At 40.9% G+C, this 18,718-nt stretch overlaps 1 protein-coding gene across 5 annotated transcripts in view; it reads right to left on the bottom strand.

Moving 5' to 3' along the window:
- Cdkl4 (cyclin dependent kinase like 4) overlaps positions 1–18,718 on the bottom strand; it is a 47,978-nt gene that overhangs the window by 7,399 nt on the left and 21,861 nt on the right. For 3 of the 5 annotated variants that reach the window (XM_048353072.1, XM_048353073.1, XM_048353074.1), the window contains exons 5-8: positions 10,670–10,760; positions 7,356–7,553; positions 3,453–3,535; positions 800–856 (exon numbers count right to left, since the gene is read on the bottom strand). In XM_048353072.1, the coding sequence (XP_048209029.1) occupies positions 800–856; positions 3,453–3,535; positions 7,356–7,553; positions 10,670–10,760 (429 nt within the window). The remainder of the gene's footprint in view (positions 1–799; positions 857–3,452; positions 3,536–7,355; positions 7,554–10,669; positions 10,761–18,718) is intronic. The other 2 variants (XM_048353075.1, XM_048353076.1) reach the window with 2 other exon arrangements.

Here is an 18,718-nt window from a genome sequence, read left to right as displayed (position 1 = left end):
ATACTAGGCCTGGCTTTGATAGTTTACTTTCTCTATAATGGCTCAATCCTCTTTTTCTGCTGTTCTTAAGTTTCCATTGAGCTCTATTCTATTGATGTCCAGGACTTGGATTAGCAAAGTTTACTAGAATTTCCCACATGTATATGTTTGTTCCAGATCTTTCTAGTTAGAGATCCATTTTCTGGATCATATTTCAAGATAGTCTCAGACTGAGTTGTTTATCGTCACTAAGGGGATGTTTAAAGACATCAAGTCCAAGTTCACACTCATAATGGTTCTTCATGATGATCTAAGGTAAGATATTGGGATCTGTAGTTTTGAAAAGCTCCTAGGGGCATTCTGATGATCTGGCCACTCTGGGTAACCACTGCTATCAATAGGACTTAATTAATTGTTAATCACAGACATTTCTCTGTTATCCTCATTCCTATACCATAAAAGGCTTTTATGCATCCATGATGGATGGAGAGATTGTACCTTCTAGTCTAGCTCTGTTGGTCAAGCCTAAACGGCATACTAAAATTTTACCTTTTGTTTGCTTCTTTCTCAGGCATCATGTATGGAATATGTCTGGTGTCTGCACAGCTCAGATTGTGTCTGGTCTTCTACTAATTATCATGAGTATGTTAGAATGATTGCTACTTAAACCACTGGTGTTCCTTAACTATAGTTCTTTTATAGTTTCTTGTAATTTTTAAGGATAACATCGTTTGGGGCATTTTTTTCCTCACTGTCCATACAGAATTACTAGCTTCAATAATTACTTTGTTGTCTACATTTATATTTAAATCTTTATTACCTTCATAAAATCCAAAACCACAGGATGAACATTTGAGAACTTTTCTTCAAGTGTTTCCTGAAAAGCAGAATAAAGACTTTCAATATTACAGAACACACAAAGTAATGTATATTGTGCACATATTGTTACTCAGAACACTTCGGAGAAATACTGTTTAGTATGTTAGATAACTCCTTTTATTTTTTTTTAAATTTTATTTTTTTTCAATTTTTTATTATCAAACTGATGTACAGAGAGGTTACAGTTTCATATGTTAGGCATTAGATACATTTCTTGTACTGTTTGTTACCTTGTCCCTCATACCCCCCTCCCTCCTCCCCCTTTCCCTTTCCCCCACCCCCGGAGGTGTTCAGTTCACTTACACCAAACAGTTTTGCAAGTATTGCTTTTGTAGTTGTTTGTCTTTTTTTACCCTGTGTCTGTCAAATTTGGTATTCCCTTTCAATTTCCTACTTCCAATACCAGTATACACGGTTTCCAATATACTCAGATAAGATTACAGAGATAGTGTAGGTACAACCATAGGAAGGTGATACAAGAACGTCATCAATAATAGAAGCTACAGATACACAGATAACTCCTTTAAAATTTTTAAAAGAATCATCTTTTTATGTAATTTATACTATGAGTGTAAAGTCTGGGAAGAAAAAAACTGGAGGTTTTCTTTTTTTTTTTTTAATTTCATGACAGCTCACAATTAACGTGGATAATTCTAGGAGGGAAGGGAATAAAGAAGCTTCAAGTCTAATGCTGAAAAATATCTCCATCTGAAATCCTGCCACAGTGCCTGTTTATAGAGTGCTTTGAGTATTCTTTAAGCATATAAAATGTTGAATTACATGTACAAAGCACTATAGAAATCACAAGAATAACAAGTATAAAATTTAGAATAGTGAGGAAGGAAGGACATGAGGAAACTTCAAAGATTAATTGAAATACTCTAGACTGCATACTTATTTTAGTTTGCTATATCTTGTTCTTTATTTTTTAAATTAAATTAAATTAATTTTTTTTTGGCCAGTCCTGGGGCTTGAACTCAAAAGCCTGGGCACTGTCCCTGAGCTTTTGTGCTCAAGGCTAGTGCTCTGCCACTTTGAGCCACAGCTCCATTTCTGGCTTTCTGGTAGTTTTTAAAGCCCGAGCTGGCTTTGAACCCCTGATCTCAGCCCCCTGAATAGCTAAGATACAGGCATAAGCCACTGGTGCCCAGATATATGTTGTTCTTTTAGTTAAATATGTTATATACATATTTTTTGAAACATTCAGTTTTTCAGCTCAACCACATATTTGCAAAAGATTTAAAAATATTTTTAAAAAACAGTATGCAAGTGAAGGTATCACATGAAATAACTGACTTAAAATGAACAGGCTGTCTACAGGCAGTTAGAACATCTGATCTCAGACTGGACCCACAGGCCATCGATTCTAATTCCTGCACTGCTGTGGCTCCAACACATGCCTCTCCTCACAGTCGTTTCCTTCCTTCCCTCACAGATTCTAGACCACGTGGAGTTGTAAAGGTCTTTTTCTGAGTTGAGGTAACTCATACAGGAAACTGATGTCTATGGAGTCATGTGGCCATGGATGCATGTCCAGATAAAAGCAGACCACAGCAAGGGCTCCAGAGAGTCACTGATTTGGAATCTAATAAGTATACCAAGTAACCTTTTATGGAATGACCTTGATAAGGAAATAGGAGTTATGAAAAAAAAAGATTTTATTAATTTGAGCTTTGTTTCATGAACTGGAAAAATTAGGAGAATGTATCTTCCAAATAAAGACTTCTGTAAGTGCTTGTAATGAGAAAATGATTTCAGAGTGAGTTTTTACTGCTTTCACTAAAAAAAAATAAATAAAGGTATTATGTAAAGTACTAAACACACTTTTAAGTTTAACATTATTCTTTGAACAGATAGGTAGAGTTTTGTTTTTTGTTTTTTGTTTTCCTGGTTGTGAGGCTTTGAACTTAGGGCCTGGCACTGTCCCTGAGCCTTTTTGTGCTCAAGACTAGCACTCTACCACTTGAGCCACAGATGTGAGCCATCAGGGTCGGGCAGAACAGGTAAACTTTCAAAAGAACTTCTTGCTGGGTGCTGGTGGTTCATATCTGTAAATCTAGTTACTCAAGAAGCTGAGATCTGAGGATCATGGTTCAAAGCCAGCCCAGGCAGGAAAGTCCAGGAGACTCTTTAGCTCCAATTAAACACCAAAAGAGCCAGAAGTGGAGCTGTGGTTCAAGTGGCAGAGCACTAAAATTCAAGGACAGTACCCAGGCCCAGAGTTTAAGTCCTATGACCAGCAAACAAACAAGCAATGCCGCCTCCCCCCCCCCCCCGCAAAAAACAAAACAAAACACCCCAAACCCCACAACCCTTAACACTCCCTTTCCTCCCAACTTCCTCGGTCATGTTAATTTCTCTCTCTCTCTCAAAAAATGTTGCCTTGAATGCCTTAGCCTGTGATATCCTCCTCAGTCTTCTGAGTAGCTGGGACTACAAGCATCCCTCACTGCAACTGGCTTATCCATTTTGAGTATTTCTTTGATCTCTATCAGTATTTCATATTGAAAATGTAAGGTAGAAAGTACAAATACTGAAAAGGAAACGACTTCCTCTAAAATAGCAAGACAATAAAATCCCAAACAGAAGTTTACCATGTCTTCTGGTTCAGGTATGCTGATGCCATGGAAAAACTGGTTACTTTTAAAGATAGATTGATGCCTTGGGATTAGTTTTCCTATAAAACACAAACAACATAACGTATGTTAAATTTGGTTTTAAAAAAACAAGGTACATAAATGATGAGCTTCTACAGTCCATGTATAAAGAAAATATGGTGCTTGCTCCCTTTGGGTAAGATAAAGAATAGCCCTGCAGAGGCTGGTCTACTCAGGTAGGGCCAGTTCTCCTGCTCTACTCTGTATGTTACATATGGTTTGGTTTGCCTTTCAGCCTCAGTCCAAAGACAAAATAATTAAAACAATCTCACCTAACTGTATTTCTTTTTTATTTTATTTTATTTATTTATTTTTTTGGCCAGTCCTGGGCCTTGGACTCAGGGCCTGAGCACTGTCCCTGGCTTCTTCCCGCTCAAGGCTAGCACTCTGCCACCTGAGCCACAGCGCCCTTCTGGCTGTTTTCCATATATGTGGTGCTGGGGAATTGAACCGAGAGGTTCATGTGTAGGAGGCAAGCACTCTTGCCACTAGGCCATATTCCCAGCCCCCTTTTTTATTTTTTTGCTGCTGCTCATGGGTGGCTTGAACTCTGGGCCTGGGCTCTGTCGGTGAGCTTTGTGCTCAAGGCTAGTGTTTACCACTTGAATCCCATTTCCATTTCCAGCTTTTTTGGTATGTGGTTATTTGCACATAAGAGTCTCACAGACTTTCCTGCCCAGGCTGGCTTTGAACTACGATCCTCAGATCTCAGCCTCCTGAGCTAGGATTATAGATGTGAGCCACCAGTGCCTAGCCTGTATTGATACACATCTATATCTATATGTCTCTCTGTATATATAGAGATATCTATCTATCTATCTATCTATCTATCTATCTATCTATCTATCTATCTATCTATCTATCTATCTATCTATATTTTGTTGGTCGTGGGACCTGAACTCAGGGCCTGGATGATCTCCCTGAGCTGCATTTTGCTCAAGGCCACAGTTCCACTTCTAGTTTTCTAGTGGCTAATTGGAGTGTCACAGACTTTACTGGCTGGGCTGGCTTTGAACATGATCCTCAGATCTTAACCTCCTGAGTAGCTAGATTACAGCCACCAGCACCTGTTGTATTGGTTGTTTTTTTTGGTTTTTTTTTTTGCCAGTCCTGGGGACTGAACTCCAGGCCTGAGCACTGTCCCTGGCTTCTTTTTGCTCAAGGCTAGCACTCTACCACTTGAGCCATAGCGCCACTTCCGGCTTTTTCCATATGTGTGGTACTGAGGAATCAAACCCGAGGCTTCATGTATACGAGGCAAGCACTCTACCACTAGGCCATATTTCCAGCCTCCTGTATTGGTATTTTTAATCTTCACCGGATCATTGAGAGAATGAAGCTGGGAAAGATATAATAGCCTGCCTGAGGTCACATGGTAAATTCCTTTTAGGAAATCAATAAAATAAGCAACAAACATAAGTACAGCCAGTAGTTGTACTCCAGCCCTTGATTTTGTGTTCCTGAATTCCCCAGATGGTTGGAGGCAAATGGAGAGCTGGCCAGTAGCCAGGTGGCCAGGAAAGCTTGTGGGGAGGAACTCAGATATGAGGTCACCTTCTTTGCACCCAGGCTCCTAGAGTGAAGCTGGGTTAACATTTGGGATCTACGCTCTTCAGATCAGGTTGAAAGCAGACAAGGGCCATTGAGGATGCTGACAAAACACAAAAGTACGTCTGGAAGTCATGACTTTAAGTAAAGTCATGAAGGCTGAGTCTCAGTTTCCTCCTGTGTTATAAACTAGGCACCACTAAACATAATATAATTTATAACTTCTCTAACAAGTTTTACTTCAAACTGAAAGAAATCATATGTGTACAAGTAATTTAGACTTTTTTTGGTACTCCATATAATTAGTAGTACTATGTGAATAAAGATTGTTAATATTTTAAATTCTGGCAGCCATTTTCAATCAAGAACTAAAATCAGACTCTCAAACTCTAGAACAGGAGTCTGCAAACTAAGTCCCTCAGGCCAAATCTTTTTTTTTTTTGGCCAGTCCTGGGCCTTGGACTCAGGGCCTGAGCACTGTCCCTGGCTTCTTTTTGCTCAAGGCTAGCACTCTGCCACTTGAGCCACAGCGCCACTTCTGGCCGTTTTCTGTGTATGTGGTGCTGGGGAATCGAACCCAGGGCCTCATGTATACGAGGCAGGCACTCTTGCCACTAGGCCATATCCCCAGCCCTCTCAGGCCAAATCTTGATGTCTGTTTTTATACAACTTGAGACATAAAATTTAGTTTTTTGTTTTGTTTTGTTTTTTGCCAGTCCTGCGGCTTGAACTCAGGGCCTGAGCACTGGCTTCTTTTTTTTTCTTTTCTCAAGGCTAGCTCTCTACCACTTGAGCCACAGCGCCACTTCCAGTGCTGTGTTATGTTGTATGGAGGAATTGAACCCAGGGCTCTGGGCATGCTAGGCAAGCACTCTACCACTAGGCCAAACTCCCAGCCCAAGAATTAGTATTTTAAAATAGATTTGGGGCTGGGAATATGGCCTTGTGGTAAAGTGCTCGCCTCATATACATGAAGCCCTGGGTTTGATTCCTTAGCACCACATATATAGAAAAAGCCAAAAGTGGCGCTGTGGCTCAAGTGGTAGTGTTAGCCTTGAGCAAAAAGAAGCCAGGGACAGTGCTGAGGCCCTGAGTCCATGCCCCAGGACTGGCAACAAAAGCAAAACAAATAAACAAACTAGATTAAAAGAAAGCGAAAGAAGAGTAATATTTTATCAGGCAAAAACTATAAAAAATTAATATAGTTTGTGCTTTGAGTGCAGTTAAGGAGACGCAATAGAGACTGAATAGTCTGTAACCCCCAAATACTTGCTATATGACTTTTTATATCTAAACAAGATTTTATTAGTTCATATTCTTAAAATTACATTTTTATTATTACATATGACTTTTTTTTTTTTTTTTTTTGGTGCATGTTCTTCAGTCCTGGGGCTTGAACTCAGGCTGGGAGCTGTCCCTTCTTGCTGAAGGCTAGTACTCTACCACTTGTCTGGGGTTGATTCTTTAGTACCGCACAATCAGAAAAAGCCAGAAGCGGTGCTGTAGCTCAAGTGGTACAGTGAGTAAATGCAGCTCAGGGACAGTGCCCAGGCCCTGAGTTCAAGTCCCAGGACTGGCAAAAAAAAAAAAAAAAAAAAAGAATTTCACAGTGGTTGGGAATGTGGCTCAGTAGTAGAGTGCTTGCCTGTCATGTATGAATCCCCATGTTTGATTCCTCAGTACCACATAAACAGAAAATGCTGGAAGTGGTGCTATGGCTCAAATGTTCGAGGCCTCCCTTGAGTGAAAGAAGCTCAGGGACAATGCCCAGGCCCTAAGTTTAAATCACATGACTAAGTTTAAATCACATGACTGGCAGGGTAAAAAAAAAAAAAAGAATATCACAGACTTTCCTGTCTCGGCTTCAAGCCAAGATCCTCAGATCTCAGGCCTGAGCCACAGACTAGCATTAGTGACTTTTGCTCTACAGTAAAGTGGGGGCGTCTCTTACAGAGAGCAGAAGTAGTATGGGATCAAATGTCCCCTAGACTAAATCCTAGGCATCTGTTTCCTATCTATCTCTATCTTATCCCATTGAGGAAGCAGGCATATAGTTAAGTTTATTCCAAAGCCAACTAGCTTGGAAGGGCATCGAAAACTCACTGAGAGGATTCCGGTTGTATGTACTGAATGAAGCATTAGCTTCAGCTACAATCCGGTACTCCAAACCACCCATCCTGAATAGTCCCTTGGAGAAGCAATGATGTTCTTGTTTTAATTACAATAGCATACTAATACATTTACTATTAAACTTTAGCCCAGAGTGTGTCAGTCATAAAATATAACTCATACCCAATGTTCTGATGATCAGATAAAGTTGGTCCACATCTGATTTTCCAGGCCAGAGTGGTTGGCCTGTTAGGAGCTCTGCAAAAACACAACCAATGGCCCAGATGTCAACTGAGGAGCCATACTTCGTATCTCCCACGAGGAGTTCAGGGGCTCGGTACCACCTGGTGGCAACGTAGTCAGTGTAGGCATCTCCTGGAACTGCATAGGAACACCAGCAGATCAGATGAGTCATATTTTTCTACCATGTGACCTATGACCTATTTCCCAGAGCCAGGTCAGACATTTAGGCAGGCTTCTGTAACTCACAGAAGCCATGATTTGTTAATCACATTAATGGTGCAAGGCACAAATTGAGTGAGCAGTTATACTGCGCAGTAAATTCGACTCTCAGGAGCACTTTAGCGAGTTAATAGCTACATCATTGAAAACTAGGGGTAGGGTCTTGTTGAGAATGCCTGCACTGGAACTGCAAGTCTAAACCAACTGCTGTTTGTTTCCAAATTTGTATCAGCATGGTGCTTCTTTGTGTCTTCCCCAGAAAGATAGGTTTAAAATTGCAACTCTGGGTACCTGTGAATGTGGCCTTGTCTGGAGACAGGGTCATTGCAGATGTCATCAAGTTATAATAAGGTTACACTAGATTATAGTGGATTCTAAATTAAATGAATTAAAACAACAGTACTGGTGTTTGAACTCAGAGTTTGAACTTGCTAGGCAAGTAAGTGATTTATCACTTGAGCCACAATCCCTTATCCTTGAGTGAATTTTTTGGGGTAAGGATCCAACTTCATCTTCTTTCATGGGAATATCTAGAAGGAACTCCCCCTGCTCTGCACCCCCCCCCCCAAGTACTGGAATTTTGTTTTTTGGTTTTTTTTTGCCCTTCCTGGGGTTTGAACTCAGGGCCTGAGCACTGTCCCTGGCTTCTTTTTGTTCAAGGCTAGCACTCTACCACTGGAGCCACAGCTCCACTTCCGGCTTTTTGTGGTGCTAAGGAATCGAACCCAGGGCTTCATGTATACAAGACGAGCATTTTACCACTAAGCCATATTCTCAGCCCCAGTACTGGAATTCTGAAACCAGGCACTTGTGCTCACTTGGTTGGCTTGCTCAGCTAGCACTTCTACCACTTGAGCCATGCCTCCAGCCTGCATGTTGCTGGTTATTTTGGAGAGCAAGTCTTGAGGACTATTCTGCCTTGGCTAGCTTCACACACTGATCCTGGGGATCTCAGAGTCCTGAGTAGCTAGGATTATAGATGTGAACCTCCAGCACACAGCTGGAACTTAACTATTTTTGAAGTTAAGTCTGTTGATGAAGTCAATGTTAGGTTGTTTTTTGTTTTTTGTTTTTTGCCAGTCCTGGGGCTTGGACTCAGGGCCTGAGCACTGTCCCTGGCTTCTTTTTGCTCAAGGCTAGTACTCTACCACTTGACCCACAACATCCACTTCTGGCCTTTTCTATATATGTGGTGCTGAGGAATTGAATCCAGGGCTTCATGTATACGAGGCAAGCACTCTTGCCACTAGGCCATATTCCCAGCCCCAAACTGGGTATTTTTATAGCTAAAAATAGACTTCTAGGGAAAATCCCCAAAACTGACCTTGCATTTATAGGAAGTATCAGATGACTCTTATGTACTTGATTTCCTAAGTTAAAGGTCATATGTATTGCTGTCATTTTTCCTATGACATTTCCTGTACAGTTAAGATCATACTGTACATATCAGTTTTGTTTTCCCTTTTTAGTTACCATGTCTTGAAAATTTTCCAGTGCCACTAAAATGCAGACATCATTTCTAATGGTGGACTAATATTCTAGGACAGGGGATATATAAGCACAGAGTTCACAGCTCCATAGTTTTCCAATGTTTACCATTTCTCTTTTCAGCCACAAGGACCAATTATTATTAGGGTCCTATTATTTTTATACAACAAAGCATAGCAACCCCTCCAATGCATTGTCAGGTCCTCTGTAGTTGAGTCCTGTCAGGATTCAAATTATGTGTTGGGGGCTGGGAATATGGCCTAGTGGCAAGAGTGCTTGCCTCGTATACATAAAGTCCTGGGTTCAATTCCCCAGCACCACATATATAGAGAATGGCCAGAAGTGGCGCTGTGGCTCAAGTGGCAGAGTCCTAGCCTTGAGCAAAGAAAGAGTAAGCCAGGGACAGTGCTCAGGCCCTGAGTCCAAGGCCCAGGACTGGCTAAAAAACATATGTTGCTAACATATGTTCTTGCTACAAAATTCTAGATTCTGGTAGAAATAACTATTTGTTCCCCTTAGATATTTGTCCTCCTTTTCTTTTGGCTCCTCCATTCCTGGGTTGACTTTTTCTTTTCTTTTCTTTTTGTGCTGGTAAAAGGGCTTGAACTCAGGCTTTGAATTCATTTTTCTTTTTTTTTGTTGTTGTTGTTGGTTGTGGGGCTTGAACTCAGGGCTTGAGCACTGTCTCTGAGCTTTTTTGCTCAAGGCTACATACAGCTCTACCACTTTAAGCCACTTGCATTTTCTGTTGATTAATTGGTGAAAAGAGTCTCATGGACTTTCCTGCCTGGACTGGCTTTGAACCGTGATCTTTAGATTTCAGCATCCTGAGTAGTTAGGATTACGTGTGTGAGCCACTAGTGCCTGGCTTGACCTTGAGCTCTTGCTTAGCATTTTTGCTCAAGGCTGGCAATTTACTACTTGAGCCACATCTCTATTTCAGCTTTTTGCAGGGTAATTGACAATAAGAGTCTCATGGCCTTTTCTGTTTGAACTGGCTCTAAACCTTGGTTTTTCAGATCTCAGCTTTCCAAGTACCAAGGATTACAGGCATGAGATTCCAGTGTTTGGCTTGATTTACTTTTTTCTTAGCACTATCTAAATCGTCTCTCCTTAATTTTCAGTTGAGTCTGCTAGTCTTACCAGCTCCAAGAAGTTTGTTTTCGATCACTCTAGCTTACATTAATGTCTCCCTCCAGGGAGCCATCTGCACCTTCATTTTAGTACTTTATTGCCAGCCATTTTGTGATTCTTTTATTTTGTTTGCTTTAGATTATAAGTGCACTAAGAGCAGAAATGCATCTTATAATTCTTTCCCACTCCTGTGCAGCACATGAAGATGTCATCCAATAAATTGTAGCTGAGTGGAGTAAACACGAAGTGCCAGCTAATGTACTCACTAAAAGGCTAATGTGAGATTTTTCTTTTGGAATAACAACAATAAAACACTTGGCACACATTCAGTATCCCAAGTAAGCATGTAAACTATAGTCATATAATTTATAGTCATTGGAATTGGATAAAGTAGGTAGGAAATCGTTACTTACTCAGAATCCGTGCAAATCCAAAATCGCAGATCTTGATTATTCCTTGCTTAGTTATTAGAATGTTTTCAGGTTTGACATCTCTGTGAATACACTGTAAGGTAATATTTGATTATTTTCCTGAGCCATCAAAATGGCTAAGAGTAAGCACTGGCAATTAGACAATGGCTACATCATCTGTATAGATGTTTACATCTATCTATGTATGATAGATTAATACAGATTTTGTCTGGAAGAACTTAAATTGGTCCATTTTTCATGTATAAATCTTGTCATGAAAAGAAAAAAATTATGTTATTGAAGAAATTAAATTATAATGGTTGCATGTGAAAACTTATCTTTTCTAAAGGAAATATTATATAATCATTCCATTCACTTTTTCCTGGGCCCATGTGAACTCTAAGAGGTAAAACCCCCTATGAGAGTTGGCTGTGCCTCTTGTAAGAACTGCTGCCACTCAGGAATCACAGTTCTGGCTGAACACTGCAGATCGGAGAAACTGGAAAAGACATTTAAATAGTGATAAAACTTAAAATTTACTTATAATTTGAGTTACCATATTATCACTCAAACCTGTGAAAAGGACTCTGATAATAATTGTGGAAGTCACAAATCAGAAGTGTCCTGGGTAAGTTGGGCGGTAGAGTTGCCCATTTACCAAATTCTAATTTCCTTCATGATCAGCTGAGCTGGAAAGGAGAATGGCTCTCATGATATGCCCATAAGGTGTTGCTGGGGACTATCCCAGGAGGGCAGGATGGCACTGTCACCTGCTCTTGCCTGGCTAAAGCTCCATAAATCTTTCATTAGGTGTAGCAACTTCACAGTTTGCTGTATCACCACGGTGACCCTGAAAGAAGCCAGAGCTTCTGCTGAACACTGATGGGAAATTTTGGTTGGGGGAGGGGAAGCAGGCTGACTGAGCTCACACATCTTGATTCCAGAAGTGGCTTTTCATTGCTTCTATAAAAGCTAGGAAGAAAAACTTTAATCCTAAATTCATTTTGAGGTCACAAAAATGACACTAAAGCTGGGCGCTGGTGGCTCACACCTGTAATCCTAGCTACTCAGGAGGCTGAGATCTAAGGATCATGGTTCCAAGTTAGCCTAGGCAGGAATGTCTGTGAGACTCATATCTAACAATAAATTACTCAGAAAAAGCCAGAAGAGGTGGCTCAAGTGGTAGAGTGCTAGCCTTGAGCAAAAGGAAGCCAGGGACAGTGCTCAGGCCCTGAGTCCCAAGCCGCAGGACTGGCCAGACAAAAAAAAAAAAAGAAAAGAAAAAAATATATTCAGGTTATTTTTAAACATTAATTTACTTTATTGTTATTATAGAGGTGATATACAGAGGGATTATACAGTTATATGAATCCAGTATTGAATACATTTCTGTTCCCACAGTATCTTCTGTTCCCTCACTCTCCTAGTTCCTTTTCCCGTTTCCACCCACAAGTTGTATATTTCACTTTTATCAGTGTCCAGTGAACTCCACTGCTGCACTTTTTCACCCTTTTCTCTTGAGTTCTTTTTTTTTTCTTTTTGCCAGTCCTGGGGCTTGAACTCAGGGCCTGAGTGGGCACTGTCCCTGGGTTTCTTTTGCTCTAGGCTAACACTCTACCACTTGAGCCACAGCACCACTTCAGAACCCAGCGCTTCAATTTTTTTTGACATAATTTTATATAAATGTGAAGGGGCACATAGTCATTTTGCCTTTTGTTTCTCTCCTAAGAGTATCCTCTTTTGGTCTCACTGTATCTAGAATCCTATATAATTTATCATATCACAGTGCATTTTAGATCTAACTTCCACATATGAGAGAGAAGTGTGCTGTTTGTCTTTTTGAGCTTGGCTCACTTCAGTTAATATGCTTTGTTCTAGTTCCATCCATTTCCCTGCAAATGACATTATTTTATTCTTTCTAATGGCTGGGAAAATGCCATTGTGTATAAAGACTGTATTTTTTAGCTGCACTGTTTTGAGTGTTTTTTCCATCCATTTGAGCTTTTGTTCTTGTTCCTCTGTTTTATCCTCAACTCCTGATATTCTATTTTCCATTTCACTTATTCTACTGCTTATGCTTTCAACTGTGGTTTGCAATAGAGAAATCGAACCTTTTATGCTTCCATGTTCTTTGGTGAGATCAGATCACATGGTGTTAATTTAATCTTTTAATGAGGTATGTAGTGTTTCTATTTTTCTTTTCCTAATCTTTTGGGTGATCTCTATATGCTTTGTCATTTCCTTCTTGCATTCTTCTATTTGTTTTGGATATTCCCTTTTATTACTTCGGCCAATTCTCTCATCATTCATTCCTTTAATGGTTCTTTTGTCCTCCATCCCATCTCCTTCACTCTCACTAGGGTCCTTCCCTAGATTGTTGTTGGCTTTTGGATTGGTTTGTTGTCTTGATCATTCATGAATTTGTAATCTTTCATTGTGATTTACACATTTGGATTCAGAGATTGTCAGGGTCATTCAGGTTGTGGTGAAGTGTGGTGGTGGAATGTGGTTCACTGGATGGATCTCTGTCAGACTTAGTATTTGGCAACTTTCAGCTTTGGGCAGTACAAATAATATAATGTGTCCTAGTCAGTTGTTAGGGCTCTGTGTTGTGCAAGGTGTTCAGGTGTCCTGGCCTAGGTTTAGGCCTAGGGGTGCTTTCCCATTATGTGGTGCCCAAGTCTAGTGTCCTGGCCTGTTCTGTGTCTGTGGTAGGTAGATTCCCACTAGTCGAAGTTAGGTGGATGTCCTAGCCCGAGTTCTATACTGGTATCTATTTCTAGAGGGGTTTGGGAGCCATGTTCTAGCACCCGGACCTCGTTTGAGCCCTGGGGGAGCCCAAGTCCTGAATTTAAACAGGTATGAACGTCAGAGGTGGAGGGCTCCCACCGAATGGTGTGGGGAGATTGTCCCTACTTGAGTCCCGAACTGGTGCCTTCTCAATTCCCAGACTGGTGTCTGCTTTCCATGGGGTGAGGAGCTGCATTCAGGTCTCCAGGACTGGTGAGAGTCTTGGGGGAGGTGGGCTCCCATAGGGCAGGGCAGGGCAGGGCAGGGCAGGGCAATCATTCCCACTCTAGTCCCAGTCTGAGTCCTGAATTGGGATAAGCTTGTGTCTTGGAGGGGATGGGCTCCCACAGGGTGGTGCAGAGAGACTATCTCACTGTCTTTTTCTGCTGGCAGCGAGAGCTGCAGGAGATGCAGGGCCCTAGCGCCCTACCAATATTGGTCTAGCAGAAGGGGTGTGTGGGAGGGCTTTGGCCTCTTTGCCTTCTTCAAGTTTGGTGTCCCTTTTCTTGGGATGGGAGGGAGAGGGTCAGAGCTAAGCATTCTGGGTCACCACCAGTGCTGGTCCCTGTGGGAGGGGTCCCTGGTAGGTTACTCACAGCTCCTGATATTGGTTTTAGCTGACTGTCATTGTTGTTTGTAGTGAAAGTTTTCTGCATCTGGATGTGGTGATCTTATGTTGCTGATATCCATGTTGTTTTTTAACCATACATTCAGCCTTAAGAATAATTCCTGGAAACATTCACACTAGAAATTGTTTCTTATATGCCATGACTGGTCAAGAAATAATTTTATTTTGTCTGATCAAGTGATCATCTTTGAGCTTTAGGGATGGATACTTAAAAGCAAGAAGAAAGATGCCTTCTTGCTAACCAAAACATGAGTATTAGCAAGATGTTGATTGGTGCTCCAGCCTGGAACATCCACAGCTCAGAAATCAATGTGGTTATACTTTTATGAAGTTCTTTTTCCCTAATCAATGCATCAAATATAACACCTTTGGAGTCATAATGACATTAAACTGAACACTTCAGCTATCTTACTCTAGCAGTGTTACAGGGTAAAACTGAATACAATGAGTAGGTGTTTTCTTAAACCCATTGCTTCTAAAAATTTAATGTGCCCACCAATCATCTGTAGCTCATGTTAAAAATGCAGATTCTACTTCAGCAGATGAGCAAGTGGGCCTGAGATTCTGCATTACTAATGAGCTCTAATTGATGTCTATCAGCTATACTTTGAGCAGCCAGCCCTGACCTTTAATCCCTTTCTACTTTATTGTCTTGTTTAGGATTACAACTTGAGGTAATAGGTACACATGGTGTCCTTAGGCTGAAACCTGGGCATCTTCAAGCAACACCATTGGGTCAGATGTCCTTTTCTATTCTTTGAGAGTATCATGAGAGTTCCTCTAAAAATAAGGAATATAAAGGCTGGAGATCTATTATGGTAAGAGCTTATATATGACTTGATTTTTCTCTTCTGCATTCATTTTAGCTGATAAAAATATAGATGCATAGAGGCTTACTATAGCATAAGAATAAAAAAAGTAAGTTAAGGAGTGAATTTCTACTCCTTGTCTAAAAATTATTTTTTGTGCTGATACTGGGGCTTGATTTCAGAGCCTGGGTGATGTCCCTTTGCTTCTTCATTCAAGGGTGGTGCTCTACCATTTGAGGCACAGCTCCACTTCCACTTCCAGCTTTTTAGTGGTTAATTAGAGATAAGAGGTTCATGGACTTTCCTGCTCAGGCTGGCTTTATACCGTGATCCTCAGATTTCAGCCTCCTAAGTTGCTATCTCTAAGCACCATCTTTGCAAAACTATTTTAATTACCCATAACATTAAATGTCAACTTTAAGTCAACAACTTTTTTTTTTTTTTTGCTAGCCACAGCACCACTTCTGGCCATTTTCTATATATGTGGTGCTGGGGAATCGAACCCAGGGCCTCATATATATGAGGCCATATCCCCAGCCCCTCTGAGGATCAGGGTTCAAAGCCAGCCTGGGCAAAAAGTCTGAGAGACTCATATCCAATTAACTACCAGAAAATGGGATGTGGCAATGTGGCTCAAGTGGTAGAGTGCTAGCCTTGAGCTGAAGAGCTCAGAGACAACACACCCTGGCCCAGAGGTCAAGCCCCTACAAAAATACTAAACAAAAAACAAACTTAGGTAGGTTGTGAACAATATCCCTCTAATAGAAAATGAAGGCTTTTGACTTATTCTAATGAGAATTCCACTGCACTTTTTTTTTTTTTTTTTGGCCAGTCCTGGGGCTTGGACTCAGGGCCTGAGCACTGTCCCTGGCTTCTTTTTGCTCAAGGCTAGCACTCTGCCACTTGAGTCACAGCGCCACTTCTGGCCATTTTCTATATATGTGGTGCTGGGGAATCGAACCCAGGGCCTCATGTATATGAGGCAGGCACTCTTGCCGCTAGGCCATATCCCCAGCCCCTCCACTGCACTTTCTTTTTTTTTTTTTTGGCCAGCCACTTGAGCCACAGCGCCGCTTCTAGCCGTTTTCTGTATATGTGGTGCTGGGGAATCGAACCTAGGGCCTCGTGTATCTGAGGCAGGCACTCTTGCCACTAGGCTATATCCCCAGCCCATCCACTGCACTTTCTTAAGGCTCAAGAAAACTTCCTAAATACTAACATTGAACCTTTCTTTCTTTCTCTTTCTCTCTCTCTCTCTCTCTCTCTCTCTCTCTTTCTCTCTTCTCTCTCTTTCTCTCTTTCTCTCTTTCTCTCTTTCTCTCTTTCTCTCTTTCTCTCTTTCTTTCTTTCTTTCTTTCTTTCTTTCTTTCTTTCTTTCTTTCTTTCTTTCTTTCTTTCTTTCTTTCTTTCTTTCTTTCTTTCTTTCTTTCTTTCTTTCTTTCTTTCTTTCTTTCTTTTCTCTCTTTTGCCAGTCCTGGGGCTTGAAGTCAGGGCCTGGGCACTGTCCCTTATCTTTTTTTGCTCAAGGCTAGCACTCTACCTCTTGAGCCACAGCACCACTTCCGGCTTTTTCTGTTCATGTGATGCTAAGGAATAGAACCCAGGGCTTCGTGCATGCTAGGCAAGTACTCTACTGCCAAGCCACATTCCCAGCCCCTGACAGTTAATTTCATGCCTTGCATTTCCTTTTTCAGTAATCCTTGACTACCATGGTGAGACATTTTGCTGGCATCCAAAATGACCATATGGTAATCTGAATTGTTGCCTTGGCACTTTCTCTGTCTAGGCACCAACTCAAAAGGTATAGATGTGGGGCTGGGAATACGGCCTAGAGGTAAAGTGCTCTCCTCGTATACATGAAGCCCTGGGTTCGATTCATCAGTACTACATATATAGAAAAAAGCCGGAAGTGGCAACTGTGGCTCAAGTGGTAGAGTGCTACCCTTGAGCAAAAAGAAGCCAGGGACAGTGCTCAGGCCCTGAGTCCAAGGCCCAGGACTGGCAACAAAAACAACACAAGACAAAAAGGTATAGATGTATTTTTTTCCAAAGCTTTCAATCTAGCAAAAGCACCCAGGCAACCTTGAGTAAGTGCCACTGGTTTAAGATGGAACATTTGGACTTGACAGAACAATGACTGCAAAGGATTGAAAAATATCACACATATAAAAGCCCTGTTTATAATGATACCTTTTGTCTTCATCATTGTTCACTGTTATAGGTTGCTAAGATACCTATTTATTCCCCTGAAGTGATACAACAATGTTATCCTCTTACTGTATTGTATAGTAGTCAGAGTCCTTGAGGGCAAGTCATTTTCCATATAATTCTAGTAATAATATAGAAGCAATTAGCACCCAGCTAAGTTATTTCTCAATCTCAATGAAATACTGGGTACAAGTAATCATTATCATTGTATACTAAAACCAGCAAGAAAAAGGGTTGACAGGAAATTGAACATGGAAGGAGATCCAACTAGTATCAAGTAACTCCTGAACTTACTAGTCAATATCAACACTATCACAAGTAGGGCCACCAGATATTTGGGGCATAATAAGCATTATGATACTCATGTAATCAGAAATGTATAACATTGCATATGAGATATTCTCACCCAAGAAAATCAAATCTGATTATGAGTAAGCCTTTAGATAGAAAAACCAATTCACAACAAATACAGATAAAAGAACATGTTAAATTATGTATAAGCAGCAATTGGGCTGGGAATGTGGCCTACTGATAGAGTGCTTACAAAACATGAAGCCCTGGGTTCAATTCCACCACATAAACAGGAAAAGCCAGATGTGGCGCTGTGGCTCAAGTAGTAGAGTGATAGCCTTGAGCAAAAGAAGCTTAGGGGCAGTGGCCAGGCCCTGAGTTCAAGCCCCAGAACTGGAAGGAAAAAAAAAAAGAACAAACATCCAAAATTATTTCATTAACACAATAATATTCAAAGAGGCTCTTGGACCAGCAGTTTTAGTATCATCCAGGTAAATGTTTGAAATGAGAATTCTTGGATCCTATCCTAGATATATTGACTCCAACTGTCTGGGGCCAGCAAGCTCATTTTTGTTTTATTTTAAACAAGTTCCTCCAAGCTGACTTGGGTTCATGCTTGGGTTTGAGATCTATGGCTCTAAAAATATTAATGGTATAGAAAATTATATATACATATATATGTATATATTTTCGACTGGTCCTAGGGATTGAGGTTAGGACTTGGGTGCTGTCTCCAAGCTTCTTTTCTTTAAAAATAGTGCTCTATTACTTGAGCCACCATTCAATTCCTGCTTTTTCCATTGTTTTTTTGAGGTAAGAGTCTCATAAATTTTCCTGCCTTGGTTGCCTTTGAACTGTGATCCTCAAATAAGCATGAGATACTGGTACCCCCGTGGAAAATTTTATTTTAAACTTTTTTTTTTTAACCAGTCCTGGGTCTTGGACTGAGGGCCCAGAGCTCTATCCTTGGCTTCATTTTGCTCAAGGCTAGCACTCTGCCACTTGAGCCACAGTGCCACTACTGGCCATTTTCTATATATGTGGTGCTGGGGAATTGAACACAGGGCTTCATGTATACAAGGCAAGCACTCTTGCCACTAGGCCATATTCCCAGCCCCGAAAAATTTTATTTTAAAACAAGAGAATGGGCTGGGTTCCTGTGGCTCACACCTGTAATCCTAGCTATTCAGGAGGCTGAGATCTGAGAATCATGGTTCAAAGCCATCCTGGAAAGAAAAAGTCTGTGAGATGCTTATCTCCAATTAACCACCAGAAACCTGAAAAAGAGGATCTATGGCTCAAAGTGGGAGAATGCTAGCCTTGAGT

The sequence above is a fragment of the Perognathus longimembris genome, chromosome 8, assembly GCF_023159225.1.
Source record: "Perognathus longimembris pacificus isolate PPM17 chromosome 8, ASM2315922v1, whole genome shotgun sequence".
NCBI lineage: Eukaryota > Metazoa > Chordata > Mammalia > Rodentia > Heteromyidae > Perognathus > Perognathus longimembris.
Note: the sequence above shows the minus strand (reverse complement) of the source record. Positions and strands in the feature narration are given on the sequence as shown.